This window comes from Patiria miniata, unplaced genomic scaffold (genome assembly GCF_015706575.1).
Source record: "Patiria miniata isolate m_02_andy unplaced genomic scaffold, ASM1570657v1 HiC_scaffold_1, whole genome shotgun sequence".
Classification (NCBI taxonomy): Eukaryota; Metazoa; Echinodermata; class Asteroidea; order Valvatida; family Asterinidae; genus Patiria; species Patiria miniata.
In genome coordinates this window covers 8146224-8170043 of record NW_024037047.1, presented here as the reverse complement: position 1 = coordinate 8170043, position 23820 = coordinate 8146224, and the positions used below count along the sequence as shown (strand labels likewise).

Genomic DNA, 23820 nt, shown 5'->3' with positions numbered 1-23820 from the left:
CCTATGGGTAAATGACTCGACTCGACTCGAGTCACTGCAAACAAATGACTCAATTCGACTCGAGTCCCTCACGTCACCAGAAGACTCGACTCGACTTGACCGAAGGCTAATTAGACTCGAGTCCCAAAAAATAAAAGCAACATTTTTCGAAACATATTTGCAATGACTCATGGTGCAAAATATGTTCACGTCACTTTGCGAATGCAATATGGTACAGCGGCTGCTTGTCGTGTACAGATATACAACGTGTCTGTACACGAAGTTTCAGTTCTTGTTTAGTGTTAGTGATACAAAAGATATTTCTCTCTTGTCTATATTTGTTGCATATTGTTCAAATATTCGTGACTCGAATTGACTCGAGCTAAATATTTGACTCGACTCGACTCGACTATACACTGTGACTCGACTCGACTCGACCTTCTTGACCTAATGACTTGACTCGACTCGAGTCACTTCTTTAAAACGACTCGACTCGACTCGACTCGAGTCACACAAACCAGCGACTCTATACAACTCTGCACAACTGTTAAGGGGGCAGAAATCATAGTTTCCATTTTGAGAAGAATGCCGTTGAAGAGATGTCATTATTTTATTTCTATCCAGTTTCTTTCTCTTTTCCATCATTTTGTCAGTTTGCAGCTGCTGACGCTAACTTTGCGTGTTTACCCGTAAAAATTCAGTCCATGATTATTACGCATTCATCTAAAAAAAACTATCAATTTACAATGCAAATAGTTCACTTTCAATTCAAATTCAACATCCCTTTTTGCAGCTCGTGCATTATCCTCCGTACAAAATGTTGTCGCAAAAAAAAAACCCAATGGCGCCATTTCATGCTAATTTATACGAAGTATATTATTCCCACAAAAAAAATACCCAAATGAACAATCATTTTCTGCAAAACGAATTAAGGATAAAATGTATAAATCATTATGAGACTCGCAAGAGAAGATCACACCTGTTGACGATAAACCAATTAACGGAATTATGGATTTTTCTTTTTTAAGGGGGGGGGGGGGATTTTGGATTGTGAATGTTGAAGTGGCTCCACGACATTCAAGACCAAAAAACAGAGGACGAGTGTCGTCAACATGTGTTGCACATGTGCTGCGCGGCCGGCGGCACTGAGCCGTGCCATTTGCCGGTCCACTGGCCGCATGCACGGGACTCATTAATAGGCCATTCAAATTTTAATTGTACGATTCATAGACAATTTTCTTTTGAGATTGAAATCAAATGCATTGATGGCATTGTATACCAATGGATATTCATCTCGCATGCCCTGGAGCATTCGAACTGTACTTTTTTTTTCAAAAATGGATAAAAATAATTCTGTATAAAATATTGGGTCTTACGCAACCTGGACCCTATTTCGCGGCACGGCTAAGCACATTTGCTTAGCTTAGCACAAAATAGTCTGGCTTATAAAAGCAGGTTACCAGCCAAAACTCCATGTGATTTTCATGCTTAGCAAACAACAGCTGAATAGTAATCACGAGCAATATACATCACATGGAGTTTTGGCTGGTAACCTGCTTTTATAAGCTAGACTTGTTTGTGCTTAGCGAATTTTTTGTGCTTAGCAGCGCCGTGAAATTGACTCAAGGCTTGGACTTGAGGGTATACCTTATCGATATTCGCAATGCATCTTGGAAATGGATGACAAAACAAAACCAAGCAGTTTGTGCACAAACCAATGGGGCTGTAAACCAGTTAATACTTTCATTGAACTCCTGCTAATTATCATGTCAAGTATTTCGTGATTATCTTTTCACACATTATTTCATTGGTAATATGAGGGGAAAAAATAATGGTTGTCAGAATAAAGAAAGTTTGGAGCAAATCCCATTTTAGATACCAGTTACATGACTCATGGACCATGGCCCTGCGGCTGCATTCCCCTTCCTGCGCTATCTTTTGTCAGTGAGATGTGCCATGCGTTGTGCCTCGGCACACCTGATGCGTATAGTTTTAGTAGTTTCAGTGAACGATATTGGTACCTACGGAGCTCCGAAGGTGCCAAGCAAGTTGGTGTAATGCTATCCAAATGTCGTCGTCTTAATGCACCTTAGAATATATCTTCCTGCAACGACATAATATTTTCACATATGAAACTATCATTTCCTTCCTCGTCTTCCAACAAAGGACACCACTGGAAATAAGTGTAAAGTTATTTGGGGCTATCCCTGCCATATGCTAGTCTGAGTATCACCCGTTGTCCAACGGAGCCCCCTCTGTCTCTGACTGATATAACTAAGCATTTATGAAATCCTCGCGCGCCAGCCAATCGGAGTCGACATGACGTCATTTCATCCCGAAATCTGGACCAAGCTGTTGATTGGTCTATTTGGATGTTTTTGTAATACAACAACGGACAAAGATATCTAATTAAAACCGCATATTGGCTTTGACAACGGATTATTTCGTTATCGAACACCCGATATAGAAGGCGCCCGCTGACTGGTCAAAATCTCGAAGTCAAGACGCTGTCTTGTTTTGCATAATTAATCGCCGAATCTGCTCACATATCATAGACCCTTGCTGTGTTATGCTGTGTTATGCAAGGGGATATTCCATACACTAACCATAATGCCAGGACTGATTTGAAAATCAGCAGATTTACAGGCACAGTTTATTTTTCGCGACGAAAGCATTCTTCACTTTGATAATAAAAACAAGACAATCCAAATAATTTCATCACAATGATGTCCTGAAAATACCAATTCCCATTTCACAAACTGCCTATCCGATAACACCCGTTATTGATCACCGATAGTTATTATTCATGCTCGGTTTAAACAGAAAGAAAACACGCCATTTTTTACTCGCCAAATTACCATTTAATCGTCTTTTTTATTAGTATGAATGGTCTAATTCGTTAGCCGTAGTTCGAGCTGTTTGTTCTGTCTCGTAATTACTATCATTTGTCACCTCTCCGTGCAGCATCTGGCACCTCGCGTATTAAACCCAGACATGGGAAGGGGAAGGTGTTGGGGGAAAAAATGTTATAACTGGTTGCTGAAGAACAAACAATTAACCTGTAATATAATAAATTGATCTGGTGGTTATTGAAGTAAATTGGCTTTATTGTGTTTATTCCTGTGTCATCCGAAGGACTGCAAAGATATGATTTTTTTGTTTTATATCAAGCGAATATTTTTTTCTATGAACTATGCATTTTTGGACTATGAATTTTGATGCATTTTTACTTCTTTTTTGATAAATGGTCTTTATGTTTCACTGCGGTAAAATCCCCTTCGATTTTTCGAAGTGAGAATATTCAAATATTCTTGTGAGACTAAATTTTGTTTGTGTTTTTTTTTCATGCTGTTGATGTTTTTTATTGCCTGTGGAAAAATATACTGAATTGATTGATTGAAAACTTTCAGAGCCATGTCTAGAAACGTAAGAGCTCCATAAAATGGAAAAAAATATTTTTTTTTTAATTTTTTATTTTTTTTATTGCGGCATTAGCTGTGCTGGTAAATTATTGGAGAGAGGAGACCACGAACCTGTATCACACACGAACACAATTCACAGGCAAACAAGAGGAGACTATGTCGTTATTTCACAACACATTTACATATGTAAATATGTGTTATGAAAATGTAGTCAAATTGGAATTGAAATCGAGGCTGTCAGTGCCAATGAATATTTATTGAGGACCTTTTCTTTATGTTTAATCCTCTCAACAAACGACATCACCGATGCCCTCGATTTCAGTGCCAATTTAAAATCCGTCAATTTGAAGCCTATTTTTATTTTTGTGAATCAATGGTCGGCTTTGGATCGCTGGATGTAGGCCTAATTATAATGCTAATTGATTTAATTAATTGCGAGAAATTTGGCGCGCGCGATGTGTCAGTTTTGGTGTTGCACGTGCGGCCCTATTGTTTCGATGTGGCAACAGCTTGAACCTTCGCGGTTTTTTTTCCATTGTTCCTCATTTTTGTGTCACGCGAGAGATGAATAATTTGTCACTTTGATTTGTGTGTGTGTGTGTTCCGCAAATGCTTTCTAATTGAGCGTCATTCATACTCCATTGCGCAGTTTATGTTGGAAATGGGGTTTTATTAATTCTCTCGTCTCTATGCTAACTCCTTTATTCCCTTACAGATCTGATGACAGTTATGAGTCACAACCAAGCAATGATAATATTTATGGTAGTTAAAATTTCATATAATGATTGTATTCTAAATAATAGGATGACATTGGTCAGTACAGGCAAAGGCAAATTCAAATGAGGTTCGTGTGGTGCCTCTTTTAGAGACGCGTACTGTGGTACGATGGTGTTACAGGAACCAGACAAAGATAGCTTCCAACAATGATATGGAATAGAAAATTAGAAGGAAGGAGGCTGCCATCTTTGTCTGGTTCCTTTAACATCACCATACCACAGTACGCGTCTCTACAAGAGGTATCACACTATGAACCTCGTTTTGAATTTGCCTTTTACCACTTATTGGATTTTGCTTCAGGCTTCGGATTCGTCTTTTGGGGTCATGATTCTTGACCACTTTTTGGTTTGGTACGACGAAGGACACAATTGCGTGAATGAGTTTTTCACCTTTTTCAGGAAGACACATGTAACTGAGATCTCATAATTTTGTTTTAACATCGTTCTAAATTTCATTGTGTGTGATGTTGTTATTGAAAGAAATACGCGAAATGCAAATGACCAACATGACTTTAAGTTCGACCTTGTAGTTGAAACACACGTTTCATATTATCATTTTTATTCATTCCGCAAATGTCCCATTGTTATTTCTTAGAACTGAACATTTCAATGAACTTTCAGAACCCTCTATGGTTCAAGTACCAAACTTCATCATGTTTCAATGTAATTAACCTATCGCGTTAGGATTGCGTCAACGCAGCCTGTGAAATATTGTCCAATTGGGGCCGTATCATAAGTCCGACGCCTCATAGGTCCGACGCCTCATAAGTCCGAAATTTCGGACGTATGAGGCGTCGGACTTATGAGGCATAAAATTTATTTATTCCGCCTCATAGGTCCGACGCCTCATAAGTCCGACGCCTCATAAGTCCGACAACGGAAAAACGAGGCGTTTAATTTGTCGGACTTACGAGGCGTCGGAGCTATGAGGCGTCGGATCTATGAGGCGTCGGTCTTATGAGGCGTCGGACCTATGAGGCGTCGGACTTATGGGCCTTTATTTGGTTAGGGGATGCGATTTTGTCGGACTTATGAGGCGTCGGACCTATGAGGCGTCGGACTTATGAGCGGACCCCGTCCAATAACAAGATATACAAATGGACGCGGAACGCGCAAAATCTGAGACAAACAAAACTCAATGTACAAAAGTTCCATAGGGTTGTCTAAGGGGCGTGGCTAACGGCGATAGGTCAATTTAGGGAAAGCAACAATTACGACAGAGGCCAAAAATGTTCTTGTATCATATATCTTTAATTTTTCCTTCTTTTTAATCGAAAATTGGGGAATCTTTTCACAAAATTACTACTTTTTTAAAGATGTGCTTCAAGCCATAAAATATCGTTCGTGTGACCATTTATGTAGTTCGTTGGAGATTTAATCAACAAATAAAACAAGCTGCTATAATATAAAACAAAACAAATCTATTGCAAAGAAATGACAAGAATTTGCATTTTTTTATGCGAGATTAATGATTAACATGAACAAACACATCTTAATGTTATTAAAAAACTGTCATTAATAATTATTTTATTCATGGTATTTCATCATTTCTTAATTATCAGGACAAACGAAGCAAGCTCTAAGAGTGGGAACCAGTTAATGCTTGGGACCTGTTATTGAAGAAACTATCGCGTCTGTGTGAATGTGTTACTTGGGAACCAGCGAACAAAATATGCTGCAATTAAATTTGTTTGCATGTCCCCATAAAACTAAAAAAAAGCAGCTGAAGTATTTATTTTCTTTCTTTTGAAAAAAAAATGCGATTCTACGGTGGCCCCGGAAGGATATCAAGAAGATACTTATTTTTTCAAGACATCGTGAACTTAGTCACGACATTGCAAACCGAAACGACGTATAAACAAAATATGAGCATTTTTAAAACACTTTGTAACTAAAAAACAAAAAAAACCAAAAAAACGATAATAGCTATGTGCCAAAGTTATTTACATAAATGTATCAAGATTGCACCTGGTAGCCTACACATCCTACACTGAGAAGTATCGACAATATAATAATGTTACCAACTAACACATTTACTCACTGACTTAGGAGGCCTTAAAAATAAGAACTCACTATGGAGCGCCTTGTTAGACAAAGGATCAATAATCGTTCTTTATAACAGAGACAAATCAAAATGCTTCGATTTTTTTTAATCACGCACAGAATAGGAAAATAAGTTAATTTTTACATTCGTTTATCCGTCGATATTATTGTTGATATATAAAACAAATCAGAGTATATACAAAGTGTTGGTATTGCTTTTGTGTGATTAGAAAGGTCAAACTGTTTACCACGCCACAACGGTGACGTCATGATGGCGTCGTGGTAACCCAGTGACGTCATAAGATATCCGATGTCCCATGAAAACTCGGACTCCGTACATGCATCTTTAGATTGCATCGCCGAAGCACGCGCGTATAAGTTTAAAAAGAAAAAAAGAAAACTAGAGCTTGTTGCTGTCGTAGAATTTGTGTACTCATATTTTTAAAATCGTGTTTTGCCAAATGCGCATGCGCAGTGCGCTAAGCGAGGTTTGGTGTTAAAGGGCCTATTTCTAGCCCAGCAAAATATTGCTTACTTTTTTTTAATATTATGCATAAAGTTAAGATTAAGCAAGCATTGAGCAGTTTGCAGCACCTATTGCTTTTTTTTTTTTTTTTTTACTTTTTAGGTCTGAAATTCACAAGACATCGAATCTCAATTGTGACGTCACTCAAATTCCATGACGTCACCTGTGAGAGGCATAAACCACATTCCATGCACACCAAAGTGTAAACATGCACACGTTGCCACCCAGTTTGACCTAACAGTCCATCCCCATGTGGAAATGTCCTCTTTTTTCCCGCCAAAATGTCAGTGATGACCTTTGACCCCGATGACATCACATGACGTCAATGTCCCTCTCCTCCTCCTCGTCTTCTTCGTCGTCCTCGTACTCGCCGTCCCGACCGGCCGCGGCGGGGCTCCTGCGCCCGTCGTCGTCGGCCGTCTCGCCCGTGGAGCAGGGGCTGCTGGCCGGCGAGTCGAGTATCTCTCCGTCTAGGTCAGAGCCCTGGTCGGCCTGGCCCAGGCCATGGTGCTGGTGTTCATGTTGGTGGTGGTGGTGGTGATGGTGGTCGTGAGGATGCTGGGTTTCCGGGCTGGACTTCTCCTCGGCCACGTCGCTCAGGTCCGGGTTGGGGTTGGACTTGTTGGGCAGGGTGGACTCCCGCGAGCCGCCCGAGGACAGCAGCTCTCGCTCCTTGGAGTTACGCCACTTCATGCGCCGGTTCTGAAACCAGATTTTCACCTGTGAAAGAAGCCAGTGAAAAAAATTAACATTATTATTGATGTAAATAGAAGATACCTTTTTGGGACTTGGGTTACAGAGCTCGTATCAGGAGCTTGCGACACCATCACTGTGTCTTTATCAACTGGTGTTGTTATATTAGGTGGATGGGGTGGGATTGTCCCCTCTTTAATCCATCATGCTCTATGCACTGTCAACAACTTGGTGAAAAATACGTTGAGCATTGTTAATTTCCAGATATTTGTCAATTAATATGAAGTTACTTCAAGTGTTGGTTAATGTTTTGGGAAGAAATTGCGAAGTGTACACAAAGTGAGGCACATTATAATTTTGCCAGTTTCATATGAAATTTGGACTCCTATGAAATCTGGTCCCTTTTACCCCACCCATGACATGCACTTCACTTAGGCATGCGCAATACAACCAAGGAGTCAGTATTTCTTGGAGTCAAAATTCCACACTACACCGGGAAGTTGTCACTTTTTTTATGTTCAATACTGGGTCTCTGATAAACTGGTTAACAAGTAAAACGGTTAAAAAAAAAAATTTCTGCTAAAAGCAGAACTAGCGTCTATGGCATATTTTTGTCTATAATAGAATAACACAATCCTTTCAGAAAATCAACAAAGTGATCAATTTCATTTATATTCCTGAAACCCGGCCGTTATTTTTCCGCATGCAACATCCGGGATCTTTGCCTTGTTCAGCACGTCACTAATCTTGTATATACATGTATAATAATATCTCTACGGAAACAAGCGTCAGATTCACCGTAAAATTAAAAAAAAAAGATCATGACATTTTCTTCGGATATCCGGTAACAAAATAATGCATGATTCCTGATTCATTTCAATGAAAAGAAAACAATTAGTACGTTTCGTCATTGAGTCTAATATTTCCCCCAAATTTACCTTTGTAAATTCACAAAATGGCAATAAAAAACTCTGCTGTTTATCCCTAAGCAAACTGCGGGAGACCATGAGTGTTAATTTACACCCCCCTAAATGCGATCTGGTTCTGTTGCCTCAAAAAAGTTGCAGACGACAACAACAACACAAAAACGACGTGTGGTAAAAACGCGGTAAAATGAAACGACTCGTATTTCTAGCATCGCTCACCCTTTTGGACCGTTCTCATTGGTCAGATTTTGTAGGCAATGGCGGCGGTGATACTCTTACAACAAATCCTCGCAATGAGCAATCTCGCGAAATTGTTCAGGTAATCACAGGTCACAGTTTTGTTGGACATTCATTACCTTGCATGCAAGTTTAAGGGATCGCTCATCTTTTGCCTGTCCTCATTGGTCAGCTATTTGGGTATTGGTGTCGATGATACCCTAACAGCCATTCCTAACAATGAGGAATCTCGGAAATTGTTCTGGTAATCTCATGTCACAGTTGTTTGACATTCATTACCTTGCACGCAGGTTAACACCGTGTTACACATGAACTAGATCTTTTTTTTACCGCCAAAAGGAAAATAATAAAACTCGACACCGGTCAAAAACATCAGGCAAATAATAGTCCTTTGCCTCCACCGACCGCCTTCGAATTCATGGCTGGTGTCAAATTCGAAACTTTTGCAAGTCAGATATGCAGATAATAGTTCTCTTTTTTTAATTCAATCGTTCTATATCGGTACCGCCGAGGCAATATTATTCGGGCACAAGTTGACCGGGCTGGCGATAGACCGTGAAGGGGTGAATTTCGCTGCAGGAACCCCCCGGGGGTCGTTTATTGTTACGGTGAACTGATGACCGACCACGCAAAGTTCGTCGGATTGGGAACACTTTGGGAAACATTTTTAGTTCTTGTATAGAGAACAAAAGACTCAAAGAAAGGTACATTGCAGACTCCTTTGGGCACGCACTTTGAGCCCCTGTTTTGTTTTCTTAAGTCGTGTGGCCTTTTCAACTATATCAACAAACAGGAGAATTTGTAGGTTATGGTTTGGGGAATTTATTTCCATCGTTAGCGTATTGTAGAGTAAAGAATTACTTTTGTAGTTAATCAATGGTGCTTGTAACCATGCGGTACATCGTTTACGCAAAAAAGACAGCTGTACGTTTTCGGTTAAGAGCAGTCAATTTAACTCTGGCTGGACTAGTTTTCCTTGAATGGTCCCATACGAAATATGGAGCGAATTCTCCCGGAATATAGAACAGAGAATATAATTTGCGTAACAATCATTCATGAGCTTATGCTTATACCGATAAACATTCATGTTTCGTTTGCGCATGTGGTGTGCCGGTACGTGCGGCAGCCAACGTTCATGGATCACTGCGAATGTGAACATGGGCCCGTTCTATATTTTTCCCCCCGTCCGAGAATATAATAATTTATGGCACAGACTATAAAATAGACTTTACTGTTTATGGCTATGACATTACGTGTAGCCAGGGCGTACATGCGATGGGTTTCCTATAACATAGCAAGGAGCGGGGTTTTTTTTCGTGAGTGAATGAATGATCATAATTTTTTAATGATCTGAAACATTTCGATAGTTTAAGTAAGTACAAGATTCAGAATTGGTTCAGTGTGTTCTTTTATTTTCCTTTTTACCTAACCTTGAAAGGGCTTTGTTTCCCTGGAGCTAGAGTTAAGTTACCGGCTTCTCAAGAAAGAAAAAATTATATCATGAAAATGACAAAGTTTTAGTTTTTATCGAAAAAAAAATTCATCGCAACAAATAAATCAAGGTAGTCCGATGACAAACTTTGAAAATGACTTTTTTTAATAGATTTTCTCCGTTTTTGGGCACTGAAATTTACTTTGGGGAGGGGGGTTGAGATTGTCCCCTCTTCTAGACTTCGGGGTTTGGAAACGAATCAAAGGTCAAGGGAGGTCAAGCTTTTGTAATAAAAAAGCAACGAAGCCTGAAAATGCCATCTGTGTGCTCCTTTTTTTTTTGGAAGACCTTGTTTTGTGCTCCGGTGGGTTATTTATTCCATTCACAACGCCAGAATTAATGTTGTTAATTCTTCCTTATGTTAGCATGAAATTGCTGTTCTTCGGATTCGGTTACCCCTATAAGTTTTTAAAGATAAGTCGATTATATTTCCTCTCTCCGGTTAGCATAAAAATCTTGTGAACCTGTGTCGTCGATTGCCACAAGATATCGCGTAACGTGGATTGCACCATGCACCGGCCCACAAGCAGCAGACGCGGGAGTCACCCCACCCCCACCCCCCAAAAAACACTCCGAGATGATGCCAACATGAATATTACATTTTATTGCGAAATAATAAAAAGAGAAAACCTCGCGATTCGTGTCCACGCCACGGCCACGGCAGCACGCACAATACCCATTCAGCTCAATAAGCGCAGAGGTCACTGCGCAGCTGACCTCTTGTCTTTTCTGAGCGGACGCGGCCATGGCAACACCACCTCGCCGGAGTAAAACTTTACGACGTTCTCCCCTACTATTCCTGCTTATTAGTAACACTCGTCTGCTGAATTAACGAGACCAACAGTCTTCTCTTTATTATTATTTTTTTGTCAAAAGAAGACTATTTTTTTATACTTACAAAAAAGAAGAAGACATAAACACAATCAAACCTGCACGTGCAGACGGTTTGGTTAAGCTCATCTATTTTGGCGGGATTATTGTATAAAGTCGGCTATCGTTTGATCGATTGTGATTGGCCATCTTATTCCTCTTTTGGTAATTCTTTGAAGTGTTCAACCTTACTATATTGAATGAGCATATTATCTGCGCCACTCTTCGGCAGCCGCTGTCAGATTATAAAGATGAAATCTTGGTAAAGATTTGTAAACATTAAAACATGTCCTTCAGAAATGAAGTTATTGAAGTCGTATTTCTTTTCTTTCTGAACAAGAACGTCCCAATTTTCGAACAGCTGACAAGAGTTGTTGGACATGCGTAAAAGACATTATCACCACGGGTCGTTGAACCACGGCATAATGTGGGTCGCGTGGACGGTTTTCACTTGGCGGACTATTTTTTTTATATATTTTTTTAACTTCATGTCGTGTAGCTGGTGTCGAGTGACAACGACAAGACGGGAACACGCTTGGGAATTGGACCCGAGGGATCTGCAATTTGGACTTCATCTACACGTCGGCAATAGCCAAGTCTATTGAAACCGCTGCGATGTGACGTAATAAAATCCCGCTCAGCTGTTATTTTGCAATTGATGGTAATTTCAATCACAGTGAAAGTGTACCTCTTTATAATCACAAAACAACAAAGAACCAAAGAAGATATACAAAGTATAAAAGTAACTGAATATTATTTTATCCGGGGATTATCTTGTACACTGACCTCTACCTACGTTTAACACATCATTTCCTACCTTTGAATTCACCAGACTAAAAGACGTTATAATATCATGCGACTTAAGGGCACGGTCTCGCCTACGTTACGTAATTGACGTCCAGCATTCATACCTAGTCTGCATTGATTAAGAATACCAGAAAGGCACCAGACTATTCCAGAACACGAAGGATGCTTAAACTTGCATTAAGCTTGCGATATAGCATGCAGTAATTTTTATCTGAGGACACCAAATTTAACTCAAAAATTCTAGAAACAGACTCCAAGACACAAGCTTCACTCTCACCTGCGAGTCTTTGAGTCCCAGCTTGGCGGCCAGCTTCTTCCGGTCGGGTTTGCTGATGTACTTCTGCTGTTGGAACTTCTTTTCCAGTCCCTTCCGCTGGGCGTCCGAGAACACCGCGCGCCGCAGCATGCCTCGGCGGGGCTTGCCGCGCGCGGCCCCCGGCCAAGGGAAGGTCCCGGGCACGGGGATGACCGAGGATGGAGTGACTGGAAAAACAAAACAAAAGTGAAGACAGGTTTGAAATAACTGACTCTGTGTTTGCATCAGTCAGCTCGCATCTGTCCAAATCAGGTTATGGACGCTGTAATTATTTATCACTGGATTAATTAAAACTTGTCCACACTATAGACCACAGTGAGGGCGCTCTATGCAATCTCTCTATTTGCACGGGTGTATCCTGGTAACCTTTGACCTCTTGAATGGATGCTTACGTCATAGCTGAACCTAGAGAGGAAAAGACACCATGAATAACTTTTGAGAGCAAAATGAAGACTGAATGGCATTTGGTCATTTGGCCATTTGGAAAAAGGACAGTCAAACTGGCGGAGCCTCTCCTTGCGAAATCGGTGCCTGATCAGAGGTAAGAAAATAAAGAAACAACAGGTGCTAAGCATGACATATTTCTTAGCATATAATGAGCCAAGCCAAAAAAAAAAACAAGCTTAGAACCAGTCACAAGTAATAAGCACTGTAAGACATTTTTACTGTTAACCTGTTTTGCTAAGCAAATAGTAGCACCATGGAATAGGCCTTACACTATAAATATTGACCGGTTCTATAGTTTAATATTACCCCGGGACAGCGAGCATACACTTATTACTAACTTCCTCTCAATTCTCTCGAAAATATTGACGACTGTTTAATGTAATCTTTGATTTCCGAAGGGGCATTGTTGATAGTGCCATTGCTAACGTGTATGTGAGAGAAGTTGCATCGAAGTGTCTTGCTCAAGGACACAAGCACCGCCAACGGTGGGAATGAGAAAAAGAACCGCCCGAAGGACCGTTCGGCGTCATTTTGCCACGTGTGCACTGGTGCCCGGAGAGTTGTGAATGGTGAACCAAGTGAAAACGCGCGAACCAGCGAAATGTCCTTCACAATGCTCTCGTTGTGTAGAACTTCATAGCGCCCTCTTTGCTTATGCACGGAGTCGATAGACAGTACGATCTAGAATCAGTCAGAAGCTAGAAACCATGAGGTATCTCCGATACGTACGTAGAGCCTCTTTCATAGTATAATGCTAAGCTATTTTGTTGAGCAGAGTGGATTAAGTTGTGCTGACACACCACTCAACGTGTTTCCCCCGGCCGTCTGTCATTACAGCAGACCTCTGGGCGGGGGAATAATTGGACACTTTTATGGCCAATTCCCGCCATTTTGCGCACGCACGGCAACGCTACGCGCCCAATTTCTTTTTATGAACCGCTAGTATTAAAGCCGTGATGGTTATGGGCCCAATTTGGCCCGAATTTATGGGCAAACAAGTGGAATTTATGGCCAGTTAACACCGGGGGGATTGATTTGTTGATCGGGGGTGGGAGGGGGGGGGGGGCAGGGGGTAGTGGGGGACATTTTAAGTTAAGGTGGTGAGTGCTCAGTTCGGCCCGTGTCGCGTGCGCGGTCATGGCTAGTGAAAGTCAATGGGGTGTGAGGCGGGACCCCAACGGCAAGGTCGCGCCCGGCAGCAACGCGTGCTTCTCCGCCATTCCCGGAAGAGACAACACTTCTTGTCTGCTATAAAGAAGAGACCGAGGAAGCACATTTTATTCATAAGCGTACTGTCATTTTTGTTGTGCCAGAGGGCCACTATATAGACACTACACTCACCCTATCTTGCTGCATTGTGTTGTTCAACTTTCAAGAATTGCTCTTTGAATGCATGACTGGCAAAAAACTTGCAACATACAAGGGCGGATCCGGGGGGGGGGGCAACGGGGGCCATGCCCCCCCCCCCCACCCAAAAACGAACCCAATTTTTCTTTATTTTTAAGTGTCGTCGCAATAAAGGCAGGCACTGCGTACACCACCATCGTTTCCTCCAAAGAAAAATGGTTAAAGTAGTCAGATATTGCCTCAGATCGAACCACAGAGCATCTAGAATCCAAAAAAGTTTCGGGGCCCATAGATCTCTAACAGTCATGAATCCTCCAATTTTAATACGATTTTGCATACCCCCTAGGGAGTTAGGGTTAAGCAGGCCCCAAACCCCACGCCGTCATTTTTGGGACCCGCTTCTTTTTGTTCTGCCCCCCCCCCCCCCCAAGAACAAATTTTGTTCTGGATCCACCCTTGGCCACACTCCCACGCCACATTCTAGCACCAATCAACCAACTTTATTCCCGCCAAACTCACTATACTACAAAAACCAACGAAATTCTGTGATGTAACAATTTTAAAATTAACTTCTAACAAAGAGTACGCATTACAAAACAGTCTTTTCACTGCTATGAATAAAGGACGACAAATAAAAAAAAACTCATTCACAGATAAAACTACCAGAAACCGAAAACCTCTTATACAACAACAGAAAGCCCTGAATACATAAGAAAGAAAAAATGACTCGCTCCAAGTCCGGTAATTCAGATATTTTCATTGACTTTCTGACTTAAACTCTTCGCCAACGGGGGGCTATTTGTTCGAGACGGGGTGTTGACTGGCGTGACAGCGGACAAAAGCTCGTGGGTGAGAGGCCCACTTGAGCCGGGGCGAAGTTCCACAGCCGAGACGGCCACTTGAGAAATGTTGCCGTTGCGCCCATGCAAGAGAAAACAACACAAACAATGACATGACACCACCTAAACCTATTCGAAACCCCGATAACGCTTGAAGGAATCATTCAATGTACAGTCGTGAACATGAGGGGTTTTCGAAACCACGGATTCGTCTCAAATTTGACTCATCACTGGCACCATCAGAGTCATCTCAGGGACAGGGGCGGATCTAGCTTTCACGAGACAGGGGGGGGGGAGGTGTTGATATGAAGTGGATTGACTGAAGGCTTGCTATAAACCATTATCATGTTGCGGCCATTTCGATTTTTCCCATTCAAATCGATGTAACCAAAGCGAGGCTGGAAGGGAAAATAGTCTGGTTCCTTTTTGCACAAAAAAAATTATCATTCATTACTGTTATTGGAGACAGGGAAATGACTGAAATGGTGGCAGCATGATAAAGGTCATATAGGGAGAGGAAAAAGTTGAAAACTATACGACTCTTCCTCTTGCATTTTATAAGGCAATTCGAGAATGAATTTAAGAACTTTAAACTTATTATTGTTGGCCCCATTTTACTAGTACATTATGTAACATAACATTTGTCAGCGGCTGAACTGGGGGGGGGGGGATAACCACCCCTCCTCCCCCCCCCCCCCCCTCACCAGATCCGCTACTGTAGAATACCCGGATGTCTCTCTCCAGCCTAATTCAATGCATGCATTTTGTTCTCCAGCTGATTCTCGTAACAGGAGAAATGCGCTTAATGAAAAATAACAGCCCATCCTTTTTTGATATACAGCAATCATAATATTACCACTTAACTCATAAGCCGCTCGTTGATAGCCTAATTTGAGGCTGTAAACATTATCCCTTCAATAAAAATCACCACAACAAACAAGCTGTTGTGGAAATTTCTGCCTCAAAAGGCTGGCAATATTTCATGGCATCCCCTTTGTGTATTCGGCTCAAATCAAATTAAACAGTCAAAATCAAACCTACCACCGCTCCCGCTTTGTAAAAACAGGGGGGAATCTTCTAATGGGCACAGCACTTAAGTCATAACGCAGAGTTTGAAATCAAAATAGTGATAAATCACTATTAAACTCAATCGGTCTGCAGCCGTCCCCTGAGTTTTTAAATGCAAACCGCGTTTACACGTATCAGCTTCTGTTGGGCACGTGCGCGCTGATGCGCCGGCTCGAAGTGAGACTGATGTTTTGTCAGACGAAATCAGGACAGAAAAAAAAATACTGCGCCAAGTTGAGATTCCCGATCTGAAGAATAAATCATGTTATTTTAGGCACTCCAAAATCTGTGTTGGTTTCGATCCTCCGTATATAAGTTCCGACATTGCGCACAAGGCAGTAAAGCCCTGTGTCTATTTCATGACTGATGACAACTGGCTCGTGAAACAGCCGTATACACTTTCAGATTAAAACAGATTGGTTTTTTTTTTTGCCGGTCAAAGAGGACCTCCCTTTAGACTTTATCAGGCTGCCGGCCATTTTAGTCAGGGTCACTATATCCAATAACAGTACTGAATGATAACGATTTTTGGAACCAGCCTATTTTCCTTCCAGCCTCGCTTTGGTTACGTTGATTTGAATGGGAAAAATCATGATGGCCACAACATGATGATGGTCTAGTGTCCTCTTCGTATCTGACTGACTGAATGACTCGTCTGATTGACTGACTGTCACTTGTGAAGTAGACTTGCAAAAGTCTCTCACTGACTAGAAATGACGACACAAGCTGTCACTCTGGGGCCAGCAAACAGTGGTAAGCAAGTTCCTCCACGGAACCTCCTTTCCATCAAATCCTTATCTTCGAATAAAAGCAGGGATACGTACATGAAACAGTCGTGCGCGACCTTAAAACGACGTGCCAGGATGAGCACTTGTATTTCCCAAGATACAAGTCCCTCGGGTGAGCGTCAACTTGTGGTCCGCATGCTCGCGACGAACCTCCGGTGCGGCCCGCCGCCCAGCTAGCCCCGCTACGGACCCCGTGTTTCCCCTTACTCGACTCCCGTATCTGGGCTGACCGCGCGTGCATAACTTTTTATGGTGGGCCTGTCCCACAAAAAAATAACTTGCCGTCGAGGCCCATAAAAATTAACCTGTTTAAGTTGCTCCCGCTAACAAGAGATAATTGCGCAGCATCATAGCATATCCAGATAATTCCGAGCTAGTCTACATACAACCTCTTGGGGGGGGGGGGGGAGACCTTGCATTCTGACGGCTTTATGTAGCGTATTCGGTGCTTGGTTTTAAGGTAGATGGTTTTGTCGTTAGTCCAGTGATTGCTGTGACCTAGTCCCCCAATTAAACTTGACAAATTACCGCCCGGCCGTAGCGGGAGTTGACGAATATATCAAAAGGTTTCTGAACTGGACAAATTTGCTTTTTCGGATGATCTGAGAACATAAGGGAAGCTAATTGGGGTACGAGTACTGATTGGGGAAGGTCGAATTAGAATTAGAATTAGGGTTAATTTTGTAAATGAGTTTATAAAATATTATTGCAATCCCTGGAATACCAGTTTAAGACTTGCATGTTGACTTAATATCCGAACTCTGGTAGAACTGGTATAGAACTGGTTCCCGCTTTCGTTCATGGTGAAGTAACATTGAACACGAATACCAGCCAACCCTGTAACGTTTAATGGTACTGAAATAAAGGAGTTTTCGAAATTTTGGCTTCTTATCGGCTTCGGTTCCATTACCTGGCTCTAGATATAATAGCCTTTAATATCTAAATGAAATGACAGTCATCATTATAGCATTTGATGTTTCATGCAGAAGCAAAACATGGATCCATATCGACCCAAACTCGGGATCGTAAAATGTCTCAGTATATCCGAAGCCGAGGACGAAGACAAGGTTTCGAAAACACCCTAGAAAGGTGCCCTACCTACCCATCGTATAATTTCTTTGCAACTGAACAGGTAACCAACCTGGTAAAAACGGGTTCCGCCCTGCCATGGAGGAGTGCACACCGGTTCCGTACAGCGGTCTGGTGAGGTGAGCCAGGGACGCGCCCAGGTGTTTGTAGCCTCCGCTCAAGGCGCCACTCACGGATGTTGTGCACATGGTAGGCGCACCTTGAGAAAAGACAATAAAGCTGGTAAGTTTGTCGTTCCGTTAATTACTGTAGATTTTGGTTTGTAGTTGTAGCCTATTACACAAATCTGCGAATGTGAAATAAGGCAGCAATTTAATTATTAGAAACTCAGAAGGAGAAAATTAATGATGATTCAAAAGTCAGCAGGTCATAACCATGAGACTTACTTGACGATATTTGAGTCAATAGAGGGCGGTTTACATTTCAATACAACAAAGAAAAGAGAGTAGTGTTTGTAAAAAAAACACCAGTAAATGGGCACAATTGTTAAATTCTTATTTAAAGTTCTGCCCGACGATTGTTACTTCGCATTCCCGTGTATTTTTGTTGCCATGCTTTGGCTTATTGGCATGGTCAAGCTGTAAGAAAAGTCACCCCAAAAAGATAAACGAAAGGTTTTTTAATAATAAGAAAAATTCCAAAGCCAAGAGCATATGATGCGCTGAGAGTCGTGAATAGATTAAAGGAAACGGCACTATTTGCAAACATTCAAAATGAAAATGTCAAAATATCATGAAATATTCCTACTTGATTGTAAGTAAATAACAGGACCAAAGCATCAGGTGAAATCGTTGCGCCTAGTATGCTGTCTTTCGTGAAAAGAGAGTTTATAATCATTTCCTCGCGATGGTCCGGGCGGATCCAGAACACAATCTTTGGGGGCCAAAAGAATGTTGGTCCCCAAAAATGGGTCCAAAAAAATTACGGCGTGGGTTTCGGGGCTCACGTGAAGGCCCCGAAGTTTTGTTGGATTCTAGCGAGATGCTCTGTGGTGTGATCTGAGTCAATTTCTGACTACTTTGACCAGTTTTTGAGGAAAAAATTGTGGTGTACGCAAAACCTGCCTTTATTGCGACGTCCTTTAAATTTTTTTGTTTGGGGGGGGGCCATGCCCCCGTTGCCCCCCCCCCCCCCCATCCGACCGAGGTATATGTCCAAACCATCACGCTTTCAACCGAAACCTATGCTTTGCATCGAGAAAAAATTAATGTAGATACATTTTCACAGTTGTCTCAAAAAGTCTATCAACTGAGCTGAACTTTCGACGGATTATTCTTTTCAATAAACTGCTCAGATTCATTGTACTGTTGTTCGTTCAAAAGATTGGTGTCCGTCACCTTTAAAAACACTAAAAAGTGCGACATTGGAATACGTAACTGGATAAGCGCTAAGCAAGCCATCTGATGATGAAATCAATAAAACGAAATGAAAACAGCAAATAATTCCAAACCACGACGAAATCAGAGATAGTAAGGAACAGCTGACGCCGACGTCGCAACAAAAGGGGAAAAACAAATGGCAATCAAATAAAACCAGTCTTATCTGGATACAGAGACAGCGTTCTGATCGCGATTAAGAGAAATTGTTTTGAAAATAGATGACGGTGTTTCCTTTCGAATTTCAAAACATCTCGCACTTTCCGGATCGACTTTCAGGAAATGTGCTCTCTCTCTCTTTAAAAATAGTGCAAACTATTGCAACATAATTACTCTAGATTTCTCAATGGTTCCATTACAAATATTTAACATTGTTCTCCATCATACAAATTTCGCATTTACTTTCGTCACCGAGTCCGAGGTCTAATCTCGAGAGATCTCGCGCGTTTCAAAACAAAAATCCACACGACATCTTGAAATTCAATTAGTCTCATCTTTTCTTTCAGCAGATGAAAGGATATTACATCTTCAAATTCAAGACAGAAAAGCTTTTAAAAATTTGATCCCGTAAACAAAGGACCCTCGCAGAGCTGGAGAGATCACTCGGCAATAAATCACTGCTCATGCTAACTTGCTGTCCCTCGTTCAACCAATACGGGCTCTTCTTACTCCGACGGTCGGCCCGCCAGCCACTCACAGCCAAGCTTCTTTAAATACTCGGTTTCATTGGGATTGTTTTGGCCCAATCACCGCCAGCGGACAAGTCACCAGCGCGTAGCGCGTGTGCGTGCGGGTTGCCAGCGCGCGCGGCGCGGCCAACTCCGACCGTCCATTGGCTATTATTGACGGCGGGGGCATAATTAGCAATGCAACACCAGTCACGGTACACGACGTGTAAAAAAAAAAGAAGGAAATACGACATATTAACTGATATGCCGCCTAAGCTCCAGGCCCCCGCTCCTATATCCCTAATTTAATTAACTTAATACGCATTTTATATTGACAGTGTGTGGCACGCTTAGGGCGAGGATTTCTTCTTTTTACTCACTCGTTAGATGATAGTAGTTGAAACCGCAGGCAATGTGTAAAAAAGGGGCGAATCTAGAGGGTTTTTATTGCATCAACTCTGTCGGCTGTGCTTGGGTTGGACTGGTGAAATGCGACCGGTTTCATTTTCTCCAAAAGAAATTTAATGGGGTTCTCAGTTTGAATACCGTTGAATTCTGTATGAATTTTAAAACTTAAATACAGAAAATTTTACCGATATCGCAATATAACTGCGGATGTTAGTATATAAGAAACTTGTTTTAAAAAAGGGAGGGTGATTTTAATATAAGATAAAAAGAGGTTTAAATGAGCAAAAGTGAAGGGAAAAAAAGGAAACTGGTAATAATCAAAGAGTGGACGACATTGTAGGACAGTAGAGAAGTTAATTTCCAATTGAAAAATAAAGAATTGTTTCCCACAAATTAAAAAAAAAAAGTGCAACTGTATACAAGGGACAGTTTGGTACAGTCCAATGGAATACATAGATGACAACAAATTCACATTAGACAGCACGACGGACAGACAAGCTAGTGGGTTACTTTGTGCACGACGGACAGACTCCGATCGGCTTTTCAAACATCCCTTGTACTCATATTCAGTGTGTCGAAGACAATCAGCGACTATCTATAATCGTCTTTTGTGCCTGTGACGTCTCAAGATCACCATGGCATACGATAGAGGCCGGACGGGTATTGGGAATTGAACTTTGTTGCGATCGTCATGACGAGCATCGAACAGACTGAGTCGTATAAAGTGGCAAATTTGATTTTACTATACTGTAGACGATCCCGGGCGGACTTCGTAGAAAAAAGGCAAAATGATGTTAAAAAGAAATGGTCAAAAAAGGCCGAATGACCCTGGGAGAAATCGGAGATTTTTTATGCTTTCTGTGGTCATTGGTATTGGTTGTAAACTTTGTGTTCTTTTCCTACTGTCATGCATACAAAAATAACCCTAGCTCTAGCCCTATGCATTCAAAAATAAAAGTATAGGGTAAATATTTAGCAAAGATTATGTTTGAATGCAAGATGAAAAAAAACACCGAATTCAGATCTGAGTTAACTCTTCCTAACTGTCAAGATGTCGGCCCTTACCCTGTCAAACTATTTATTGAAAGGAAGAGAAAGTTTGTTTGTATTTTCCACGGTGTTTACTCACCCTGCGACGAGCATGCTTCGGCCGAGAGAATCGCGTTCACGCCGAATTTGAGTCCGAAACCGTGTTCGCATGCGGCCACCACGCCAGCACCGGCGGCGGGCGAGGGGCTGCCATCGCCCCGGCCCTCAGCGCTACCGTTCCGCTGATGATGATGTTGCTGCTGCTGTTGCTGCTGCTGCTGGGTCTGGCGGAGACAGTTGCACGTGGTGCAGGAGGCCGGGTGCTTGGGGATGGGTTTGTGGATGGGAGTTCTGTGCGAGAGAATGTCTTTGACCAGGAAAGAGGTGGTGGAACCGGCCGGTTGGACTACGGCCGGCTGCTGCTGGTGTGCCTGGTGATGGTGGTGATGGTGCTGGTGGTGGTGATTCTGTGGATGGTGATTGTTGGCTTGCTGTTGCTGTTGTTGCTGCGGTTGATGATGATGATGCTGTTGCTGTTGCTGCTGTTGGCGGGGTTGCTGGAGGGACCCTGCTCCCGACATGGGCACCCGGAAGGCCTGGGGCCTGAAGACGGTGTGGTAGAGCGGGGAAGGGGCGAGCAGGCCCCCGAACGGGGGCTTGTCCTCTCCGCGATCTCGGTCCAACCGGCACAGTAGATGGGGCACGCCGTGGAGACTGTGTTGGGCGTGCAACGTCGCAATCGAGCTGGCAGGAGCGTAGGTATACGGGGGCTCCCCTGGTAAGCTTCGCGCATCCACTGTCGTCATGTTTTTGTTTTCTTCCAAACTCTGCAAAATCTCTCTCGCTGTTTTTTCAAATTGAAAAGGTTTGATTTTCTTTTGCTATAGCCGACGTTGATTTATTGTGTCTCCACGTGCTGGATGCATGCACTCAAATCAAAAAGAACACTGAAATATAAAAACTCCCCCTTAATAAAGTTCCAGATTTCCGTACCGTCGCTCCGCCGCACACATTTCCAACTGATGGCCTGAATGTTGGTTTGCGATAAGTTGGTCTATACCCCCTATGAATTATACACAGGGGCTGGTGTTCGAGTAATAAGTTTTGCTTGTTTTGGCTTTTTAATGCCGCGCGGGGCTGATTGGCAGGCCGGGCGCGCTCTCCCATTGGCCGAGGGCCGCGTGACGAGCGCGGATCCTCGCACTTCCACCGCGGGAGCATCAATGAAAGTGGGCGGGGCCTGCGGGCAAGGTAACCAAGTGCCGTATTTGACGACATGTTTATATACACTGGCTAATAGTGGTTGCGGCGATTGCAATTATCATCATAATACGGGGTGATTATATGGGGCAATGTATATATGTGTGTCTAAGGTATTATATCCCCCTCCCTTGTGTGTGTGTGTGTATATACATGTATAGCACACAGGATGAGATTGTCGCGATTTGGTCGCGTGTGGGCGCTGTGCAGGGAACCACAGTAAACTCCACACTTTATATCCCCGCGAGATTTTTTCCTGGTGTCGGATATACGTGGACGTTAGTCGTTCACCGTGCACACCACGCATCGACCACGCGCGGGGCCCGCGCCGTCTCGCCACGGCTGGTCGCTTACGCCGCGCCGCGCAAGGACCGGGGCGTTGTGCGGTTGCCGCCCGGTGCTAGAAAACGCCGTGTTGCGAGCACTCGGTCATCAATCAGAACCGGCGAAACCACCAGATCTTCCCCCCTCCATCACCACCACCAACTATCTGCCGTTTAATGTACCGGGCGGGGGGGGGGGGGTGTCTGATGGACAGGGGGCGGGCACTTAATATGGAGGGTAGGCCTATACTAATTAAGACACTACCAGCAACAATTAATTTATACCCTGTTTCCACCGGAGTATATACGAGTCAAACAAAATTGGGTAAACAAATTCAGCAAGTGGTTAATGGATTCTAATAAATTATTTCCCCTAAATTAAAAAAAACAATGCATGCATGACCACGATTTGCAATCCAAACCACAGCTCTCATGAAAAGAAAAATGCAAACAAAATGGGAGGTTTTAACAGCTCAACATAGTGACCCCTTATTTTCGCAAGACAAGTGACAAAAATACCGGCAATTAAAAAAACGAGCCATTTTTTTTCCAATACAAAAAAATGAGATCGGTTTTATCAGTTTTCTTCTTCCATTCCAATTAGTGCCAAAACGGCACGATAGCTGTACTTCTCTGTAGTTCACAAACTGCAGCAGTGGACAAAAGTAAATCAAAGCAATGATAACGATCACAACAACAAAAAGATAAGGTTTCTGAAAAGAATTGAACAAAAAAAATAAACCACAACTTTCCATTCATAAGCGTTGAAATGACTGCGGGAAAAAAAGTCGGCTATTGTTAACAGAGTCAAAGTCGTTGGTAGGCCGATTGGCACTCGTAGAGGCATAAACAGCCTCTTTTGCTCTAACCAAATCACCCATTATTTCTCAGCGGCACGTACGGATTTCTTTGTATCGTTGGGTAATCAAAGAGAAAGGACGAACAATACCCCCCCCCCCCCTCGGAAAAAAAGACGGACAATTTCCGATTGTTTCCGCGTTCGAGCCGAGTGCCCTTCGGACCGGACTCAGTCAGACACATCATGCGCGCACAGCGCGTGCGCGCTGGGTATGGGCCAAAAACAGCCAATC

General features: G+C 42.5%; 1 protein-coding gene across 1 annotated transcript; it reads right to left on the bottom strand.

The window, feature by feature from the left end:
- Window positions 1-5409: 5409 nt before the first annotated feature.
- LOC119721726 (homeobox protein DBX1-like) lies at window positions 5410-22225 on the bottom strand. Its single transcript, XM_038191694.1, has 4 exons — window positions 21247-22225; window positions 17718-17864; window positions 12049-12254; window positions 5410-7466 (listed from the first exon to the last, which is right to left on the bottom strand). The coding sequence occupies exons 1-4, from the start codon at window positions 21950-21952 to the stop codon at window positions 7059-7061; spliced, it is 1467 nt and encodes a 488-aa protein (XP_038047622.1). The 5' UTR covers window positions 21953-22225; the 3' UTR covers window positions 5410-7058.
- Window positions 22226-23820: the final 1595 nt, after the last annotated feature.

Bases quoted from the DNA above. Each gene is read 5' to 3' on its own strand.
- LOC119721726 (XM_038191694.1), bottom strand. From the start codon at position 21,952: ATGACGACAGTGGATGCGCGAAGCTTACCAGGGGAGCCCCCGTATACC. The intron at 17,865-21,246 runs GTGAGTAAACAC...TCTTTTCTCAAG, and splicing joins CGAAGCATGCTCGTCGCAGG to GTGCGCCTACCATGTGCACA. The intron at 7,467-12,048 runs GTGAGAGTGAAG...CTTCTTTCACAG, and splicing joins TGGGACTCAAAGACTCGCAG to GTGAAAATCTGGTTTCAGAA.